The 22880-nt window shown below is 43.2% G+C and overlaps 1 protein-coding gene across 1 annotated transcript; it reads right to left on the reverse strand.

The window, feature by feature from the left end:
* Positions 1–13705: 13705 nt before the first annotated feature.
* LOC134436072 (uncharacterized) lies at positions 13706–17352 on the reverse strand. The gene is made up of 6 exons (XM_063185099.1): positions 17180–17352; positions 16995–17087; positions 15334–15578; positions 15030–15158; positions 14726–14866; positions 13706–13768 (listed from the first exon to the last, which is right to left on the reverse strand). The coding sequence occupies exons 1-6, from the start codon at positions 17301–17303 to the stop codon at positions 13706–13708; spliced, it is 795 nt and encodes a 264-aa protein (XP_063041169.1). The 5' UTR covers positions 17304–17352.
* Positions 17353–22880: the final 5528 nt, after the last annotated feature.

Below are 22880 nucleotides of genomic sequence, written 5' to 3' on the forward strand. Positions count from 1 at the left end.
ACATTTCACTGAGCCAGGGGTGGGGCTATAGGGAGGGCAAGCAGGGCACTTGCCCCTGGTCCCAGGGCCCTCCTTTATTGGTGGTGGGGGCCCTATTGTGAGCCTGGCAAGCTGTGTAGGGGGCCCTATAAAAATGTCTTTCCCTTGGGCCCTGTGTGCAATTGTTCTGCCATTGCACTGAGCTAATGACTTTGGGTGCTTACCAATATCCTGACTCTGCACTGAGCTAATGACTTTGGGTGCTTACCAATATCCGGACTCTGCTCCTCACCTGTGCTCGTGGCCTTTCGCTTGACGTGGGGCGTCGCCTCCGTGGAGAAGAAAACAATAAAGTTTCCCCGCTGTCAACCTAACCACAACAAAGTTTTAGGGGACTTTTCACCTTTCAACAACCCGATTGCAAATGAGAAAATTACCCTTTCAATTGCCCCGCTTGTGGCCCCTGTGCTGAACAGCCAGTGACTTAAAATATGAATGTCTTATGGCGACGTGATATACATTTTTGCATATTATATATTTCATAATATTGAAAAAAATATCTTCTGCTAATTAATGTTCCCTGCTGGAAAAAAAAACGCTGGCTACATCCCCCACTCCCACCGGTAATTTTGGTTTAGGGAGGACCCGTTGACACAGTTTATCCACAGCTTCTCAGAGTTATTTTTTGGGCTACCAAGGGGTCAGAGGCAGCACAAACAGCTAACATAAACATAAGCCTAAATGACATAACATAAATATAAAGGGATATTAATGCTTTCTTCGTGGGGCGCTGGCTAGTATCTCCCTAATTAAATAATCAACATTGCTTTTGTGTTGTACTTGCCAACTGAGCACTTTTATTCTCAAACCGATGGGGTTGCGCGAACGGTCTTCCCCTGGCGCGTGCTTCCACCACAGTTCAGGCGCTCAGTTTCGAAATGACAATATCTTTATGTAAACACAGAACCAGCACACCTAGAGACTTTGGTCGATATTGTGATTTGTCAGATGAAAACTGAAACGGAAAGCTACCCGTTCTCAAGGGGCAAGCGCAAAAGGGATATCCTAGGCCACTGTGCGTACGCAACTGGCAACCAAACTACTCGGAGCATGGGAGAAGCGGTGAACATGTAAGAATATGTTTTTTTTTACATTACACATTTACATAGGCCCTCCATTATTTGTTTTTGCATTACATGAGATGCGATGCAGCAGCGATGTAGACCTATAGCCTAAATCTTAGAAAATACGCATCGACTGATTTAACTTTTATCCACTGCAACCACTGTCCGTGAGTGAGTTCCTCTGGTATGATTAGTCGTTGTCACTTCATCATCAGAACCTTTTTGAAGATGGCCGACCCAAACATCACGCTCCTCACCGCGAGCGCCTCTACGCCCGCGCTGTTCGCCATCGCAGTGGTGGTGGTCTGTGGCCTGCTCTTCTTCTCCAAGGCACTGATGACATGTAAGTTAAGCAGCAATTGACTTTTGTATGAAAATGCCCTTTTTTCCATATGCGCTTATAGCCATTGGATTTACAACAGATTCAAATATGTGGCGGAATATGGCAATTAAGATTTTGGGAAACCTATGACTTGCATTTCTGAAATGTTCTGTCCCCATCGCAGTTCTTTAAAATATTGTATTTTTGTGTGTTATTTTCAAGCGCCCAACCATCACCCATATTGATCGAGCAGGCTGAAGCGACCAACCATTTTAACACCCACTTCTTTTCTTTGATCAGCGGAGGCGATGAGGGAAGGACTATTCCTGGATGCCTGGCTGGGACTTCTCCAACGCCTTATCGGGACTTGTCCACTAGATGGCGCCATCTGAGTGGCCCTAGTCTATCACGGGCACTGGGTCACTTTCTGAGCAGAGGGGGCGAATGCAAACGACTCGTTATTGGCAGTGTTAATATGGGTTACCTGGTCCTCTGTTTTGAATGCCTATTTCAAAAATGCGGAGGTAACACTGTGTGGCTGGATTCACAAACATACCACACCCACCCTCAGGGAAATATGTTGCTGTTAAGTTAAATCATGTGATTGCTGCTACTTGGTGAAACTGAAACAACTTGAACTGGGCAAGAGAGCTCCACCTTTGCAAGATAGCCAACAAGAGCAACAGACGGCTATTTATAAACAGCCAGGGATACAATAAAGCCAAACAATGTTCCAGTGAGGTAAGACCTAAACCAAGAAAGTGCACTGTGCCTGTGATACCCAAGAGTCTTTAAGCACACGCAGATATAGCGCACATCTTTTCACCAGGCTCAGCAGGCAGCTGCTTGGGGCCCCCAAGCCTATAGATGGTGAATAACTGCTAAGACTTTAAATTACTAGTGTTGATTTGTTGTGAATCTTCATTCTTTTGAATTTTCGCTTAGGACCCCAACTTACTCGCCTCTGAGCACACGTTGATCACACGTCCAGTGCATTTTAATGTAGCCCAACAGATGGAGTTATCCATTCACACTTTGGACTTTGCAGAAGGCTGGTTGGCACTAAGGACTCTTGCTGACATACACAGCTCTGTGGGAGTGGACCCCATCTAACAATGTCTATCCACTGACTCATCCTTTCCTCCTGAATCACTTACTGTATTTCCCCAAGATGGAGATCACGTCACCAGAGAGAGTAGAGAGAGAGAGGTTCCATTGGCCCATTGTTTCCTGGTTCTATTATGGCCCCCCTTAGGTAGACCTAGGCAGACCTAAGGACTGTTCTATTCATTGTAGGAGCATTATGACACGCCCCTTTAGGCAGACCGGAACCTGGTCGCGTTAGGTGCCCATAGAAACCTATTATGTTGGCATATCTCTATAGAATATCTCTGACGTCACTTGGAGGAGGCTACTGTATAAAGCTGGAATTTCACGCGCGCGCACGTGCGTGCGTGTGTGTGTGTGTGTGTGTGTGTGTGCGTGGACATGTGTGTGCGTGAGTGTGCACAGGTTGAGACCTGCTGGATCAGGCTATGGAGCAATTTGCCTGTGTGTGTGTGTGTGTGTGTGTGTGTGTGTGTGTGTGTGTGTGTGTGTGTGTGTGTGTGTGTGTGTGTGTGTGTGTGTGTGTGTGTGTGTGTGTGCGTGCCTGCGTGCGTGCGTGCGTGCCTGCGTGCACTTGTTGAGACCTGCTGGATCAGGCTTCCCTGCTGTACCTCTCCACACCAGCTTCCCCCTCCTGGCCCTCCACAGGGCCAGAGGCAGACGGCATAAAAAATGGCCGTGCAGAAAACTAACCTAACCACACACAACAATACTTGTGGAACTTATGGAACAGGGGTCTCTCTGTCCCTGCTGCCCAAAGGACTTACTTAACATTTTTTTTCCACATGTACTGTATATGAAGAGTTCAGATGCAAAATCCCCTAAGTGCCTTTTCAGAAAATAATCTTAATTCATTTTTATTTAATACAAAGCTATCAAAATTGCATATTTTCTTATTTTATTTATGTAATATAACTATTTATATGTATTATCAAGTACATGAATGTAAACCAAACCAACAACGGGTTTCTCTAAAAATATAGAAGTGCAGGTCTTCAGAAATGGAGTTAGGGGGTTTTGCATCTGAACTCTTCATATATTTATTTTCCTGTAAAGCAACTTGGGTTCAAAGTATTTGTTTACAGTCCAGGGGAGGTGCCCTGACCAAGGGCTCTTCAGCCATGGGCAACTGTGGGGGATTTGAAACCTGCCACCTCGAGACCAACTTGGATAAGAATACATTTGAAGGGCCACATAATTATGTACTAAATGAAAGTATTGTGTTTCAAGTGACACTGTTATTGTATGACCACTTGCATTTCATTAATGAACTCACTAATCATTAATATCCTTATTTCAAATGAACGAGGAAAAAAGATACGACTAAACACTGCCATAGAAGTGCCTTGGTATTTCTACAACTTTTTTGTAAACACTGCCATAGTCAAATCCCTCCCAAGCTCTCCTGGAGGGGGCTACTTGGTTCTCGTGGGCACCATGTTGGTGACCCTGGTGTAGAGATGCCCAAATGGGGGTGGACCTGATAGAGAAGCAAATGGGACCAGAACCACCCCAGCCCACCCGAATGGGACCAGAACCACCCCAGCCCACCCGAATGGGACCAGAACCACCCCAGCCCACCCCAGCCCACCCGAATGGGACCAGAACCACCCCAGCCCACCCGAATGGGACCAGAACCACCCCAGCCCACCCGAATGGGACCAGAACCACCCCAGCCCACCCGAATGGGACCAGAACCACCCCAGCCCACCCGAATGGGACCAGAACCACCCCAGCCCACCCGAATGGGACCAGAACCACCCCAGCCCACCCGAACGTATTGCAATGTCTACTAGTGGTGTCAACACATAGTTGATCGATTCGGCAATGCATCACAATACGGGGCAGGACAATTCAATAATCGATTCGAGAAGTTCCATACTGGCTAATCGATGTGGCATATCTTTTCAAGCTTCAATTACTTCCGTGGGCATTTCCTGAGCAAATTCCAAAGCAAATGAACTTTAAATTAAATTAAAGCACTTCAAAGGATTGAAAACTGCAGGACTGATGCACACAACAACCAATAATGACAATAATGATGTTCAGTATTTGACTGCTTGCATTGCCTGCTTTCAGTAGAAATGTAATGCATTGCAAGGCATTGTAGAATCGAACTGAATCGATTCGAATTGAATCATTACCTCCCGATTCGTATTCGAATCCAATTGCAAGGGGCAGGGCAGTGCCAATGCACACAACTAATGTCTACTGTAGGCTATTTATCCACACCAGCTTAGCGCTGCTGTGGCATTCATGTCACTTGTTCATTGTGTTTGTAATGTCCACAGAGGCACAGACTGATGATCTTGTTTATGTTGCATAAAATGATTTAAGAATTGGCAAAATGACCCTTGTCTTCTTTAAAACAGATCATTGTGGTGTGTACACGGTAGGGCTGCACAATATATCTAAAATATGTAAAAATCGCGATATCAAGAGAGACGACATGCGTATCGCGAAAATGACTTAATTACCGTGAACAAGTAACACATTTCTGTGCAGTCCAATCGCTTGCTAAATGTCAACAACTGTGCAAGAAGCCACGCCCCCCACGCAGACCGACAAATGAGTGACAAGAAAAACACTCGGATATATTTCTAAATATCGTTATCGAGGTAGCATGCTGTTATTGATTATCTACATTTTTATATCGTACAGCCCTAGTACACAATACTGGTAGTTCAACCATGGGTGGAGCACCTCAAGATGAGCACTTTTATCATACAGTGCTGTGTGAAAGCATCTGCCCCCCCTGACTTATTTCTTAGCTTTTATTGCATCTTTGTCAGTCTGAATCATTTCAGATCAAGAAAATTGAAACGGTAGAGATAACTCCTAAAGTCTGGTTTAGACTCGTCCTGCAACTGCAGGAGATGCACTGTCAGTGGGGGGTGGCAGCAGACTACGGACAGTTCAGCCTGGGAGAAGCATACATTCAGCACTGCAACTTGTTTCAACTCTGCAGAGGGGGGCATGGTGGCTGTTTGTGTACGTAGGCTGCAGTTGCAAGACAAGTCTAAACCAGGCTAAAGTCAACACAAAAACATGTTTTAATAGCTGATTTTATTTATTAAGGGGAAAAAAGCTATCTGAACCTACATGATCTCATGAAAAAGTAATTGGCCCCTCAACCATACCACCCCTTTGCAGCAAGACTTTTAGTCAAGTGTTTACAAGAACTGGCAAACAGTCCTTCACATCGCTGTGTGCATTATTGTTTTTAAATCAGCTACAGTGGAGGGTTTCTATGCTCTCCTTGTCAGAGGTGGCTTTGGCCTTGGAACTATGACATGCATGCAAAGTTAGTCTATTTCTAATTGTAGAACAGAATCACCGGAGATATTCTGCAGTTGAGGCGATTGTCTGTCAAGTTACAGGGGAGTCATTTTGAGGTCTGCAATGAGTTTCACTTCCTCCTCTAGTCTTGCTCTTGTAATATCAGTAATTCAATATGTTTCCCATCTTATGTCACTTTGACATATTTTCCTCTCGATCATGTGATGCCCTTCATTTTGCTTTCTCTTTCGGGCTGCAATCGACAAAACAGAGTGGATCCACAAGATACACACAGTTTGAAATGTTGCTATCCAACATCTTCCACACCAGCATCACTGTGACTAATGTCTCTCTCACACACACATGCATGCAGTTTACATATGTGAGTGTGTGTGTGTGTGTGTTTGTGTGTGTGTGTGGGGGGGTAGTCTTTTTTCTAAAAGGGTTGTAATTTTAATAACAGAACAGAGTGGAATCGAAATACTGTACATGTACTGTAATGGATTGGCATGGTGTGTCAAATTACATTGTATTTACAGACACATTTTCAGCACAGATTGTGAAATTTGAGTTTTCTGAGTATTTTGGTCTGTGTCCTGCAAAAGCTGTCAGTGGACCACAACAACAACAACAACAACAACAAAATTTTGACACTTACACAGCATTGTACTGGCGGACTGGAGATCTTTATTAGTTTATGGCACCATATAGTATATTGAGTCATGCAGACTTGGATTGATTTAGGTAATACGTCTGGTAATACGTCTAGCTCTCTGGACTCAGACTTTGCTTGTTCCAGACCAGGGGTCCGTATCTCGAAAGCGTCTTTGCTAACGACGGTAGCAACGTCCTTCATAAGAGCGACTCAACTCTCTCTCCACAGCGACGCTCACCGCTAAATCCAAGGGAATGGTAAGACGGTCTTAAGACGGTTAGCAACGACAAGAATCGAGAAACGGACCCCAGATCTCCATACAGGCCATACAGTCTTCCAACTCTTCTGACCAAAAAAGGACAGTGAACGCAAGAGTATTGTATTCCTCCTTCTTGCTTGTCTTGGTGAAAATGTCACCTCTTCCTACCTGTTTAGAACTGATTTGAGGGAAAAAAATGACAATCACAAAAACTGGGACCTCATATAGAAAGTACATATCATATGTAACTTCTAACACAAACTTTGGATGGAAGATTGGCTTCACACTAAAAAGTGCATTTGCACTGAATTAAATGGAATGTATCATGACAAGTGTTACCAAAAAATAATAACCTCAAATTCCAACTGACTCTCCAATCCAACAAACAGAATCACTAGTCTAAAATGACTGCACTCAGTTACCCCATGAAGTCCCTTGTGTTGGATGGAATCTGTTGAAGGTTTTTGTTTTTTACGTCTTCTTTTACTTTTGAGACATCTGCCTTTGGACATGCAGAGCCACAAAGGCACACATAGGGAGCAGTATTGACCTTTCTGGTACTAACTAACCTAATCATTTCAGGAGCAGAGGGTACTTCATGATGTCATATTGTACCTTAAGATACATCTGATTTTTAAAAGGGCCAGTAGATACATACATTTACCCCCAAAGGGTACTCCATAAGGTGCTTTTGGGAAAAGCACCTTAAGCAACTCAACATTGTTACAGCAGCATATTTCTCTGCCTAAATTACTGTATGTTGCTTTGGAGAAAAAATGTCTGTTACGCCACATATGCAACAGAACTCAGTCGTTGTATCATTTCACTTAGACTTTGACACGAGGCTGATGATACTGTTTATGACTAGTGTCATTACTGTGTACCTACATTCTGCTGTGAAACCTAAACTCATCTTTATTGTGACAAATACATAGTACACTAAACTTCACATTAATACTAGGCTACCTACTTAACAACCATACAACCAAAACCATAAGAAAGTAAATAGCAATGTGTTACTAACAAGTAGGTCACGCAAAATTCCAAGTTTATCATCGTGATTGGGGATAGCCCAACAGGTGCCCATGGAGTAGTGCAGTGGTTCTTAACCTGGGGTGCTGGCAACCCCTGGGGGTGCGCAAGAGATTTCAGGGGGTGCGCAGAATTGTCTTTGTGTTGAGGTTGTGTCCAAAATTCTGTTAGCAAACATTATTATTAGGCCAATTCGAAACCAAATTTAAACCGGTTTTGGTCACCATGTCAAGTCATTAAGGTATTAATGAATGTCTCAAGCAAGAATCATTGTGATAAATCACTGAAATCGTTTTTTTAGGGCATATAGAAGTGTAGAAGTTTGGGTTGGGGGTGCGTGGCTTCTCTTGGTCACAGGTAAGGGGGTGCGTGATGAAAAAAAGGTTAAGAACCACTGGAGTAGTGCACGGGGTGTACAATGATTACCATGTTCAGGGTAGGCCTACAGTACCTCAGTAAAAAAGCAGGATGGCTGAAGAGCTGTTAGGTGTGAAGAAAAAGGAGTCGCACACAGGAACTTGATGCTGTTCAGTGAAACTGTACTACAAGCTGAACATAAAGAGAAGCCAAAACAAAAAGTGGGACTCTCTCAGCTTTTAATAGGACCCCCTCGAAAATGAAATGGCACATCTCAAGGGACTATCCTTGTAACGAATAAATAAAAATAAATAAATAAATAATACAGTTTCACTGTGTTTAACCGGATCCCACCGCACTCTCGGTTAAAAGGTGCCAAACATTTTTAAAAAACCTCCCCTGAGGAAGGTCAGTAGACCGATAGCTTGGCCTATCATTAAAAAGAACACAAAGGGGATTTAAGTGTGCAGACATTTCTCTTTCAATACAGTTTCACTGAACAGCATCAAGCTCCTGTGTGCGACTCCTTTTTCTTCACACTGCATTTTTGGTTGGGAATTACGCACCGAGCGAAACTTCTCAAGTAAGACAAAAGTGTGGACGGCATCTCTACCTTCACCTGACGAGCTGTTAATGAATAATTTACAAAGTGTTAATGAAGCTTTAAAATATCCGTTATTGTAAAGTGTTGCTGAGGATGTCTCCAAGCCCCCGTGAGGAGGCAGGGTCCATGAAGGGGAAAACAATCTCAACATTAGAATGGGAGTGCATGGGCAGGTGGAAGTTATAATGCATTCGCTATAATGTATCCAGCAATTCATCCAGATGGTATGCTTTTCATTTTAATGCACGTTTTGTTAAAAACGAAAGTTCGAGAGAAGCGTAATGAAATTTAGCATGCCTAATTTACCACCTGCATTGTGTTCTCCACTCAACTGTCATTCGTCTGAATTCAGCGTGACAGGATAGGCACGCCTATTTAACCAGCTGCATCTCATTCTCTGCTCTGCCGTCATTTGGTGGAATTTCAGCGCACTGGAATTTGGAACGCCCCTTAATTAACTATACAGCATTTATTCTCCGCTCACCTGTCTCCTGTCAGAAATTTTCTTTCTCGCTCACACCCACCACCTCCCCTTTCGCCTCCCTTCTACCACTGTTCGATCGAGGTGTCTTGCCCTACCTTCCTCCATTTCTCTCCAACCATCATCTGCTGGGGGGTGTCCGAGTTCACTCATATCTGCTGGCGCAGATACTGCCCGAGCTCTCAGTGGCGCCCCATACTCTCGAGCTCGAGAATGTAACTTGCTACATAGACATTTCTTGGTCGTGGCAGTACTTCAGTACCACGGCCAGCGATCTTGTCCAATACGCCACGTAATCTATCTCAGCTTCTTGAGTGCAGTGGTTCCTGCGAGCCCCGTGAAGCACTTTGATGATCAGTCCACCGAATGGACACCCACTCTCCTGCGAGAGCAGCACAATCACGAGAAGTCCGAGAAGTCCAGCGAGAACAAAGATGTATGCATACAAGCTTAATCCAAATTTCAGAGAGTGAATTAATGAATTGACAGATAATGACTGCTGAGGTTCTCATGTGCTATGTTCACATGACGTTTTTTTATTCCGCCATGAACTCACTTTAATGCTGAATAAAGCTTAATCCGCTTACAAAATGTCAAGTAAACACTTCTTAATTCAGAATTAAGTAGTTCTGTCGAGTTTCCTTTAATCTTTCATTTAATTCCGAATTAAGAAGTGTTTACATGACATTTTGAAAACGGATTAAGCTTTATTCAGCATTAAAGTAAGTTCATTCCGAATTAAATGTCTCATGTAAACGTAGCAAGTGATCACCAAATATTTTCATTGGACCTCTGCTGTGGCATAACAAACCTAGCCTAGTCCTACTCGCAATTTTGGAGTAAAGGGGAAATTTCTCACCTGAACTGGACATGGTTCCAGCAATCCATATCCATAGTCGTTGTGTCTCTGATGAGACCAAGATAAACAAATTTGCTTTAGATGGTGTCAAGCATGTGTGGTGGTAACCAAGTGAGTAATACAGCCAAGCATGGAAGTGGGACTAACACGGTTTGAGGCTGCATGAATGCCACCAACATTGGGAGGCTGAATTTCACCAAAAGAAACATGCATATCAACCTGTATTGTGAGTACTGAAGCAGATCCTGCTCTTCTCAATGGGATTTTAACATAGGGGTGTACTCACATTTGTTGAGACATTAATGGCTGTATTTCGAATTATTTTGTGTGAACAATAAATAGAAACTGTTATATATATTATATGGTATGTTGTACACTGACTATTTTTCAATGAATCAACGAGAAGTTGCATTAATGTCCCATGAAAAGACTTCTGTGATACACTGTAACTGTGTCCATTCCTATATTTTATATAAAACATAATCGGTCTTCCAGAAATGTATAAATTAGTTTAATTGTTAGACAAGTGATTTAAAAAAAAAAATCACACAGAACTACATGTAATAGGGTGAAGGTGGTGGGTTCACCCAAGTACCCGTGCAGGGTTTAAACCAATAAATGATCCAAGGACAAGTGATTTGAAGTCAGGTATAAAAATATTTGTTTTATTTTTTTTTCAATAAATATTCAAAAAAAAGAAAGTAAATGAAAGAAAACAAAATAATAAATCTGAGGCTGTATGGGTAGCAGGCTAGTACATACGCAGTGGGCCCCACTACTACACTACCCTAGGTGACCCCCCAAACCCGATATGGTATATAGTGAAGACACTGCACTCAATTGAGAGCCACGCGGCTCAGTAATCCACAGCAAACTGTGATACACACATAAAGGTGCTGACACACGAATGGACCCTTACTAGAGGTATGCTTAAGGTGGGCATAACAGGGACTGCTACCCAGAGCCTCAGTTAAAAAGAACAATAACAAAAGAAAATGTAGCCACCAAAACGGTTAAAACACAATTGGCTTGGAGGTACTGTAATAATTGCAGATAAAAGGAGAGGGGAGAAAGCGGCACAAACACTCAACGATAGCTACGCTGGTGCCGCTGAAACAAACAAACATACACATTAGTAACACACACATTTTCCCCCTCTTTCAATCACATAGTGATGGTATAGCCTTTCGCTATTACCATGAACATTTTTAAAATGTTTCTCAAACATGCGTATTTATTTAATAAACATTAAAACATTACAATAATAAACATATCCAGTTGGTAAGGCAAGAGGGCGACTCGTAGACATGAGGTACAATAAAAAGTAGGATACCTGTTAAGGTGAACCCAGAGGTGGACCTACACTCTGGTGGATGAACGGCGTAGTAGCTCCAATCACGCAAACCCCTCTCCTGGTATTTAAATATAAACATGCCAGAACATGAGCATTGGTGATACACCATCACAGGTCACACTCGACAAACCGTACGGGGCTAGGGACAGCAAAACACTGGTAGCTACCTGGTATGTTGGCGTCTTAGCGTGATACTCCTTCGGCGGCTTGTTGACTGTACTGGGCCAAGCATGCGAACGCTTTCCCTGCTATTAAATGCAGACATAGGCTAGTTGTAAACAATTGCTATGATGTTACATCAAAGCCGATAAATCAGTACAGCGTAAATTCAATGAAGTGATAGCTACCTGATGCCGTTTCGTTTGTTTCCTCGGTGGCGTGATACTCCACGCTGGACCGTGGGTATGGGCGGAATGCCAAGTGAGTACGCTTTCGCTTAGTTCTAGCACGGAGCTCGCGCTACGACTGACCCAGTGACTCAGGGATTAAAGTTGGTTCCCAGCAGCGAGAGTGGTTAGCTTACGTTGGAGTTAGCCTTAAGCTACAAACGGAGCAACTCTCACCTGCTCTGTATGAAAGGGTTTCGAGTGATTTTCCTAATCCATTTATCCCCTCCCTTGTCGTGTCCCAAGACACCGGCTTCCGGTTTTAGGAATCACGGTTTCAGATTAACGTCAGTGCTCCCTCCACTGGGAGGGAGTGTGTGTGTGCAAATGCATGTGTGTGTGTGTGCATAGGAGTGGATAGAAGGACTGACACTACACCCGGTCACATATACACATTTTGTTGCTTGAAGACAGCATTCCTTCAATCCTGGCCAAAGCCAGAGTAAGATGTTTCACATACTGCTTTCAAGTCAATGGTGAACTTCTCAAACTCTTGTACGACAGCTGGCAGTTTCAGTGTGAAGAAACAAGTATTGGACCGTGGGAGATGACTGATGACGGCAGGTAGGGATGACTTAATGGGCATGATTTCCACCTTCAAATGTTCCGACAGGACCGACCAGCCAGTCCAGAAGCGTAAGAGGCTTTTCAGTACATCTGAAGTTCCTGAAGAGCAAGGGGAACTCAAGTTATTTTTATTTACCTTCAGGGAGCCCATAGTCGTACATTACACACACACACATTACATGTAGCTGATGCACTTAGCCAAAACAACTTAGTAACGTGCAATTTATTTATAAGCTCCTTTCTGAACACTCAAAACACACTCAAAGCACAAATATGCTACAACAACAGTTGGATTTGATCAGAGGAAGATCAATGTTATTGATGTCTGGAGGGAAGGATTACCAGAGTAAGGGAGAGGGAGAAAATGCTCCCAATATTACAGAGGTGAAGAGGGGGCGCGGTGAGGTGGACAGAGGAGGTTGGGGGGGGAGAGAGAGGGTGCATCCCAATATGTGACCTTGCCTCCTCCACTTGTGCTTGTCTCCTCGTCCCGCCTCCTGGCCCCTCCTCCGTGGAGAAAACGATAAAGTTTCCCAGCTGTCAGCCTCGCCACAACAACTTTTGAGGGACTGTTTTTCATTCACCATCCCAATTGCAAATGAGAAAAAGACTTTACAATTGAGCTTTTGCAAGATATTGAAAAATAATGCTGTTATCAGTGATGTCATCATGACGAGAAGCAAGTGGAGGAGGCAAGTGGAGGAGGCAAGGTCACATATTGGGATGCACCCAGAGAGAAAGGGGCAATGTGGAGAAGATCAGACAGGAAGGAAGGAAGGGGAAAGGGTATGCATGGTCTTTAAAGTGTGTAACAGGGAGGGTTGCAGGTATGAATATCATTCAGCCTCACCATAAGACTGTGTTACCTGTTCACAATACAAGACAAGACCCACTACCCAATCACAAACCTTTCTGTTTTAGTACATATCAGTCTTTTTAAGAAAGTGGGCTCAACTCTCAACTATTTCTGACAAGGTCTTCGGGTGAGAGCAAACAGCAAAGTTCATATGTTGTAGAAAAGCCTCTACGGTGTAATTCTTGTATTTTATTCTAGTGGGTTAGCATGGCAGGCAGACGTTTCGGCCTATGCCGGCTTTTCTACTAAAAATGAATACATATCAGTACACTGAAATTAATAGTCTTCGCCACTGTAAAAAAAGGCAAATTCATCTTCATCGAATTTCTCATTCTTGTACTTATCTTTAATGTTTTATCAGTACATCATGCACATACCATTCTCGATAAATCGTCTGAGGAAACTCAAAATTCGGTCCTGGTCCTCCGATGAAACACTAGCCTGATAAACCAGACTAATTTGTCGTCCAGCGGGTGGCGCTGGTTCACCAGGCTAATGAAACACCATGTGCCACTTCTGCAGGCCAAGTGATGTGGTCCAAAATCATCTGCCATCAAAAAAAAAGAAAATGTAATTTGCTTCAAGTTGACAGCAACATCAATCAGCCCCTGCTTAGTCTACCTTCCAAAGGAGGCAAGGTGAGGCAGCAGGGTTTAGGCCGGTGTTTCTCAACCTTTTTTAGGTGAGGCACCCTTTCAATTCATGAAAAGTTTCAAGGCACCCCAAACCAACAAGCCGTAACATGGCATCACATCCGATACTACACAAGCTTAGAAAAGTAACACATTTGGAGACGTCACACGACCTATGTTCGAAGTTGCAGCTGACTGGGGCGACCTATATTTACTTTATTGTGCGTAAATGGCAGATGAAACATTCCACTGGCTAGCATTAACTTATCAATTTAGACAGATATGTATTATATTACATAATTTATTTATCAGCCACGTGTCTGCGGCACCCCTGAGGGGGGCCTGCACCCCTGTTGAGAAACACTGGCTTAGGCTGCTGCTGTAACGGAGGCTAACTAGCACAGAGTTGGCGTGGAACGTTGGTAAACCTCCCTCCGATAGCCTCATATAGTCTCGTGCCGTTGGGCCGAGAGACTAGTCTCTTGGCCCAGCGGTATAGTACTGTGTCTCCCATTGCCGAACCGTTGTAGTTGACGAGGTCGCACGTTCGATCCCCGAGGGGGGTGAACAGGTGCAAGATGAGCTCCGTCACAGTGGTGCCGCTGACCCGGGATGGGAGTGAGGTTTAAGGGGGAGAGTGTAACGGAGGCTAACTAGCACAGAGTTGGCGTGGAACGTTGGTAAACCTCCCTCCGATAGCCTCATATAGTCTCGTGCCGTTGGGCCGAGAGACTAGTCTCTTGGCCCAGCGGTATAGTACTGTGTCTCCCATTGCCGAACCGTTGTAGTTGACGAGGTCGCACGTTCGATCCCCGAGGGGGGTGAACAGGTGCAAGATGAGCTCCGTCACACTGCACACACAAAAACTTTACCTGCGGTGTAATTTCTCTTTCAGACGTCCTGGGAAACAAGATGGCTGCAGTGTCTGGACGTTTACTGAGCAGATAATAAACTCCACTGTCCGTTAGTCCTTTCTGCAGTTGCTCCACTTGTTTTGCTGTCCTCCCAAGGACCTATTTAGCAGAAATACACACAAAACAAAAACGAACAAACAAACAAACAAACAAAAAACTGAAAAAAATATGTTTACATGGCTAATACTTTGGCTAATTAGGTCATTACTACTCTGGCACTGTGAAAGTGAAAGGCATTGTAATGGAAATGTGTAAAACTCACGGCATGAAGGAAAATCTTTTCGTAGAGCCATTTCCTATTTTCTCTGTTCACCGCAGGCAGATCCCAGTACAGACAGATTTTATTCACCCTCTCCCTCTGGGCCTCGGTTAAGATGGCATTCCCTTCAAGCTATGAAGACAGGTTTATGTTTGTAGTTGTTAATGCAGGTTGTAAACAGGGCATATATTTATTTGTGCCCCCACAATACTACTCTAAACTATCAATCAAACCAATTTGAATAAAATCCCCCATTGCCTGCTATTTGAATTAAATTGTATTGTAAAAAAAAATGTTCAATCCACACCAGCTCCAGAACCTCCCGGACTTCAGTGTCAACACAATCAGCCACAGAGATAGGTGCCGTTTTTGGATCGCCCCCCAGGATCACATGAATTATAGCAGGACTTAGTCCAGTGAAAGATGGACCCCCATGTAGAAAGCTGTGCCCCATAATTCTTCCTGCTATGATGAAGAGACCATCTTCAATGAGGTCGAATCTACAGGTGGGAGTCCGGTGGTCCTCCTCTCCCTCAAACAGCAGCAGCTTACCTAAGGAGTACAATAATACTAGTGGTGGGCCGTTATCGGCGTTAACGTGCTGCGATAATGTGAGACTCTTGTCGCGCGATAAAGAAAATATCGCACGTTAATCTAGTCTCAAAATATAGGTTTGGAATTTGGGTATGCACGTCACCATAGCGTTTAATTGACAGACGCTTTTAGACTGCGCTCCAGTCGCTTCTCCTTTCCACCTGTTGTTTCAGCAGACCTACTAAATATGAAGTGTTTGCATGCTGAAAACATTAATCCCTCTGCCATGGTAGTTGTTGTTTGAGTGCTTTTTCATAAGTGGTAGACTAAAGAGATGTTATTGTTTGAGGTGAAGCATAGAGAGACATTATTGTGTGTGAGTAGCTACCAGCCCGACATAGCCTACATTTCCTCACGCATTGCATAGAATACATAAACAACTTCCAGAAATCTTGCCTGTGCTATAATTGCAAAACATTCCGTGTGCATTTTGAAGATTGTCAAACTGAAACTGTCAATATCTACTCTCGCTGAATGTTTGTGTTGCAATCGCGCACATTTGCGATTCAGTGAGATATTCTCATGTCCGACGGTAATAAACCTCGCGGTTGTCGCGCTTGACTTTTTTTTTTTTGCAAACTGAATTCATGTCGAGTTGTAACTCATCTGGCATTCTAACTCTGAGAACAACTGTCAAATCGCCGTGTGCCAGTGCTGTAGGTTCTAGATAGGCATATCCAGTAGCCTGGCTCTGAGGGCTGCTGTGCCTACTATGCGCAGAGCTCCTCCCTCTCTTAAAGGAGCCGCTGCTCCTTTTAACAGTCCAGTCAGTGGCAGATTCTCTCTCTCTCTCTCTCTCTCTCTCTCTCTCTCTCTCTCTCTCTCTCTCTCTCTCTCTCTCTCTCTCTCTCTCTCTCTCTCTGCCCATTAGAAATGCTGAATTGTTGAGGTAATATTGTTTAAATAGCCTAAATGATAGATTTATCTGTGTTTGCCTCTACAACTTATAGCGCTGTTCATTTTGAAATTTCAGTATCTTATAACTGTAAATGCTTCCTAACATATTGGACACACTTTACACATATTGCTGTGACTTTTTCATCTCCAAGTATCAACATGACCATTTTTTGAAGATGAGATGCATTTTGGAAAAAAAGATGAGCTCTGGTCTAATGCGCCATCTGTCTTAAGAAACCCCAAGGTTTTTTTTCGGCATTATTTCGCTATCGTGCCTATTCTGAATGAGCCATTTTGATATAGATTAATCTAGATTAATCTAGATTAATTTCATAATTACAGTGAGATTAATCTAGATTAAAAAAATTAATCTATGCCCACCCCTAAATAATACAAAACATTTTATTTGTCATATGCATAGATTTACTAATATTAGATTTAGTATGACTGCATACTCGTAAAATGTGCTTAACATACTTGTGCCTTCCTCCCTAGAGAAGCCAGTCTGGAGGGCCTCCATTATGGTTGTCAACACATGCCTTTTCACCCCCTCCCCTATGGCTTTGTCTCCTGTTAAAGGAAAAAAACGAAATATTGCAGCATGAGGGTCCGTACCCCGACACACCTTAAGTCAAGATATTTTACACGAAAGAGTATCTTACCCTCCAAGTGGCAGATGAAGTCACTTGCCCACTCCAAGTCCGGTGTTTTGTAAAATTTAATGATGGAGCGGTGCCTCTCCTCAACAGTCCCCAGCATGTTGAGGGTTAAGGACAGGGGCTTCATTCTATCACACCGTCTTAGTGCTGCGTCTCTGAACAGCTGTACAGCTCTTTTCCCATCCTGTTCATTAACCCATCCTTTAAGTAGAAATTCATAGTTACTGAAAAGCTTTAACAGACCACAACTAGTCTAGATTGAAATCAAAATGTATTTACAGTAATGTAGGCCTATACTTACAGCATACTTAAAATATATAGCAGACATGTACAGGAGACTTACAGACTGGAATCTGGCATATACTGTATCTCATCCTCATCACCAGCATCACTTTCATTAAAGGTGAGCTAGCTCTCTCTCTCTCTCTCTCTCTCTCTCTCTCTCTCTCTCTCTCTCTCTCTCTCTCTCTCTCTCTCTCTCTCTCCATCTCTCGTTCAAAGCAGTGTGTGTGTGTGTGCGCACGTGCACACGTGCATGTGTGTGTGTGTGTGTGCGCATGCACACGTGCATGTGTGTGTGTGTGTGTGTGTGTGTGTGTGTGTGTTTAAAAATAGGGGCTGTTATTTGGAAACATACAGTTCTGTACATTTGCTATAGGTAGCATATTATGCTGGTGTAGATGTAGAATGTGAGGCGAACATACCTGGCTGTTGGAATGTTATTGATCTGTCCTCACTGCTCCTTCTCTCCTCATACTGTACAACATTTTCTGTCATTTGTGAGCAAAGCAGAAGGGACTCAATCACAAAAAACACATCTTGCAGCATTTTCTGGCTGTTGGTTTGAGCACTTTATAAAGGATAAACATATACTTACAGTGGGTACATACTGTAGCCCACACATACAGTTATGGTTATATCACTCTGATGTCAACACTGATCCGGTAAGCACCTAAGCCTCATCCTGCCTTCTTTCCTTGTTCCACCTAATTTCTTACCTGATCGATTTCTACTACCAATATTCCACGAGGTAATACAAGTGTAATTATTGGAGTCACCTAGCCCCAAATCATTGAACGTGAGATTCTGGACTTGGACATAAGATTATGGATACACTCCAGCCATAGCACCTACTGACTGCAGAGATGTCCCACAACCAAAACCTCCTAATGAACTTACCACCAAGTCTGGGAGGGTTAGGAAACCAGTTAGTTATAGAATGTAGCACTTAGGGGGAAATGTAGGTTCCTTGAATTAGCTTTTGCTTAAGGATTGTAAATTAATTGTTGTTTGGAAGCCTATAAATAGTATGAGATTTAATGTCGAAATGTTTTAGGTCTCAATGAGTTATATTTATTTAAGTTATGAGTTAAAATCTGAGGCAAGATTTTGAGAGGCAAGCATACCTGTCTGTGGGCCTGGTCTCTTCTCACTCCGCGTTCTCTCATTCTGTCTCACATTTTCTGTCATTTGTGAGCATTTGTGAATGACAGAAGGGACTCAATTACAACAACAACAAAGCAGCATATTGCTGTCAACAAAAAAGGGGTTCCATGCGCTTCTGTTTTTACATCTGGTGCATCAACGGGAGGGAGGCAGGTAATCTTGAACGAAGAGAAGACACCGGAGCAGCTCAGATGGGATGCTTTTTCTTTTTAATTCAAGAGTGCACTTGAATTAAAAAGAAAAAGCATCCCATCTGAGCTGCTCCGGTGTCTTCTCTTCATTCAGCATATTGCTGTATTTTGACACCACCAATATGATTGTTAGTTTGTGCGCTTTATGAAGGATATATATTAGGGCTGGGACATTAATGCATTCATTTCGGCTAATTAATCACACAAAAATTAACACGATAAAAAAATAACTAATTTTAATCGCACTATAATATAGTTACATAGTTCTGGATTAGACCAGTGTGGAGGATAGCTTATTAGCTTATAGCTTAAATAAGCTTATAGCTTATTTATTGTCATTATTCAAAATCGATGTGAAAAAAAATACTTTTCACTGTTTACAAGTAAGATATTTAAATGTGATTAAAATGTGATTAATTCGATTAATTAATTTCAAAGCCTATAGATTAATTCGATTAAAATTTGAATCGAGTCCCAGCCCTAATAAAAATATACCTAGGTACATTATGTAGCTATGGTAATATTACTATGATGCCAACACTGATCTGATAAGCACCTAAGCCTCATCCTGCCTCCTTTCCTCATTCCACCCCATTTCCTCATGCTGACTCACCTGATGGATTTCCAGTAGCACTCTTCCACTTCTTGTAGAGCATGTAGAGCAAGAATACAACTAGGACTGCAACAACAAAGCCTGTGATCATAAACGATTTTTCCTTGTCCCACTTCTTTTGGTCGTTTGTCCGACCTGTGATTTGGCAACAAAACAGATAAGGCCTAGTGGTTAAAGGGCAATTCCGGCCAGTTTGGATTCATATCCCATCTTGGGTGGACCCACGGAAAAGGATGAAAGGGGAAACCGCGAGAAATTTTCATGCGTGCTGCGCAAAGTTGTTCAATTGCGCTGTTTTCGGTTAAACCCTGGCCCGTCGGGCACGTATTTGACCTGTTTTAAAGCTCCTAGCGTGCATTAAAACCCTTTTGAACGCTTTGGCCGTGGTGTGTGGGTCCATACAAGTCGATCTAGTGGTTCACAGTTCCATTAGGTAGCACAGGTACGATACAACAGGAGTTTTCAAAAGTGGCGCACCTACCTCTCTCAGCTTCCGCCTTCCAACTACGTCCGCAAAATGGTTCGCCAAAGTGATACTTCATAGTAATCCATTTTATTTTTGTCCACCAAAGACGAGCCACAAGAAACAAATTCACACGTTTCCATGTCCTGTGTTGTTATTCTCTCGCAGATTCATTTCTCACTGAACGCAGTTTAGTGACGTCACGGTGTCACATGACTCCTGGAAGGAACGCACATTCGCTCATCCAGTTATTATACAGAAGCGAGAGAGAGAGGCGCTGTCGTAATATACTGTTTGATATTTTGAGATGGATCCTTCGTTGGGGTCTGGTGGTTCAATTGAAGAGTTTGGTGGCCATGGTTATCTTTTTCGAACCAGAATATTTGTTACAGATAAAGAATTATTGCCACATGTCGCATATCACAATAATATACCGATTAGAATATATAGCAGTCCTTGGTGATGAAATAAATAATTGCAATATAAATAGAAAATACTATACTCACTCATTAGACAGTTGACCATTAGGGCCACTTGGTCTAAGATGGTTTTTTTTTTCAATTGATTCTTGGTACATAAAAGAAGGCTTCCAAGACATCCTGGTACAGCATGTAGGGAAACCTCTCTGTCTGGGTGAAACACTCTGCGCTCTCTGACCCATCTCGACACCTTTAGCCAACCTCGAAACTGGACCCCACCCCCCCCCCCCCCAACCCCCCCAAAAAAACAATACATGAGCCCGCCCCATAAACTGTAATCTGTGATATGCGACATGTGGCAATAATTCTTTATCTGTAACAAATATTCTGGTTCGAAAAAGATAACCATGGCCACCAAACTCTTCAATTGAACCACCAGACCCCAACGAAGGATCCATCTCAAAATATCAAACAGTATATTACGACAGCGCCTCTCTCTCTCGCTTCTGTATAATAACTGGATGAGCGAATGTGCGTTCCTTCCAGGAGTCATGTGACACCGTGACGTCACTAAACTGCGTTCAGTGAGATAGAGGTGCTTAACTCGAATCTTTGAGGCGTCCGGATGGATTGGATCATTCCAAGGAGGGTATCCGGATTAGACGGATCACTCGGATCATTCGGATCACTTATTTAAAATAAATAAAAATAAATAATAATAATGTATTTTTTTAAACGTTTCTGCCGTTAAGTGGCTATGCGCCTCGCCTTTGTTGTCCCATTTATCAATTCACATCGATAAATCAAAGAGTAAGACAGTTTGATCAACAAAACTCACTTTATGAATCGTCACAGTTCCTAAACTCATGCTGCGATCCGACCCTGGGTCTCCTCACTAAACATGCGACCATGACTCGAAGAGCCTTTGGCAGCAGTGAAACGGCATGTTCCTGATTTTGCAATAAATAATGTGTGTGTTTGTATTTAAGAAGACTAAAAGTCAAATATTTGGGTGCAGAAGTCTAGTTGAGCAGGGAGGATAGACAGGAGGCGAGCAGCAGATGACCACTCGCTTCCGCTGCCGAGTTGCCTTGCGACTCGCACACTCGTGGCAAAAACGAAACTTAAGCGATTGATCCGATCCGTAGGGGATTCGCTGCTACCAACAACTCAGTCAGGATTCGTCTCACCGAGTCGCCGAGGGCGCCGCTGCTGACTCGGACGAGGGGAGTGACAGCAGTGGCTGTATGCTGTAACGCAGTGGGTGATAGTAGAGTCACTAGCCTACAGACTGAGATGTAAAAGCGTTGGCAGAGCACTGTTAACATTTAGAAATGTAGGCTAGACCTCAACAGAGTCAGAAGCACACACATAGGGAGTGGGGATCCGCGACTCAATTGGCCACAACAGGCAGGACGGATCAAACAGGCTCGATGAATGACGAGGCGGGAGTTGGTTCCGTTTTACTCAGTGAGTGTTCGTGACTGAACAGCAAACTGAGATATTAGAGAATGGCTGTTGTAGTCAACTAAAGAGGATATATTCCGGTTTCACAATTTCTCGCGCTGTAACTGCCATTTTGTTGACATATTAATGAAATGCCGTCTGACCCGCCTTTGGCGGATCAATGCATGACAGCCATCCAGTCTGTCCGGAGGAGGTCTTTATCCGGTTGTCCAAACGGATCATCCGGGTTTTAATCAGCGCTAGTGAGAAATGAATCTGCGAGAGAATAACAACACAGGACATGGAAACGTGTGAATTTGTTTCTTGTGGCTAGTCTTTGGTGGACAAAAATAAAATGGATTACTATGAAGTATCACTTTGGCGAACCATTTTGCGGACGTAGTTGGAAGGCGGAAGCTGAAAGAGGTAGGTGCGCCACTTTTGAAAACTCCTGTTGTATCGTACCTGTGCTACCTAATGGAACTGTGAACCACTAGATCGACTTGTATGGACCCACACACCACGGCCAAAGCGTTCAAAAGGGTTTTAATGCACGCTAGGAGCTTTAAAACAGGTCAAATACGTGCCCGACGGGCCAGGGTTTAACCGAAAACAGCGCAATTGAACAACTTTGCGCAGCACGCATGAAAATTTCTCGCGGTTTCCCCTTTCATCCTTTTCCCTGGGTCCACCCAAGATGGGATATGAATCCAAACTGGCCGGAATTGTCCTTTAAGGAGGTGGTCTTAAGATCAAAGGGTGGCAGGTTTGAACCCCACCCTTCCGTCTCCCTACACCTCCATCCGTATATGATACATACAGACATGACATGACGTGCATAGGCTTAAAACCAAACGACTATTGTGAAAATGAAGCAAAAAATGGGGCAAATGGTAATACTGTTTTAATGGTTCAGTGGATATACCACATTAGGTACAGTGTAATAACCAGTGTAACAATATTTAATACAATGTAATACCAGTGTAACACCGCCATTTTTTAAACTTACATCATGTGTTTGTGCGTAAGTGGCATTACATGGTATTGCATATTGTTACACTGGTATTACACTATATTACATGGTATTGCATACTGTTACACTCGTTATTACACTGGTATTACACTA

This window comes from Engraulis encrasicolus, chromosome 20 (genome assembly GCF_034702125.1).
Source record: "Engraulis encrasicolus isolate BLACKSEA-1 chromosome 20, IST_EnEncr_1.0, whole genome shotgun sequence".
NCBI classification, from domain to species: Eukaryota; Metazoa; Chordata; class Actinopteri; order Clupeiformes; family Engraulidae; genus Engraulis; species Engraulis encrasicolus.

What these genes read in the sequence shown, in the direction of transcription:
- LOC134436072 (XM_063185099.1), bottom strand. Translation starts at nt 17,303, where the DNA reads ATGAAGCCCCTGTCCTTAACCCTCAACATGCTGGGGACTGTTGAGGAG. An exon ending in CTCTAGGGAGGAAGGCACAA is followed by an intron (nt 15,579 to 16,994) that starts GTATGTTAAGCA and finishes TGTACTCCTTAG; the next exon opens with GTAAGCTGCTGCTGTTTGAG. An exon ending in AAAGAGAAATTACACCGCAG is followed by an intron (nt 13,769 to 14,725) that starts GTAAAGTTTTTG and finishes TTTTGATGGCAG; the next exon opens with ATGATTTTGGACCACATCAC.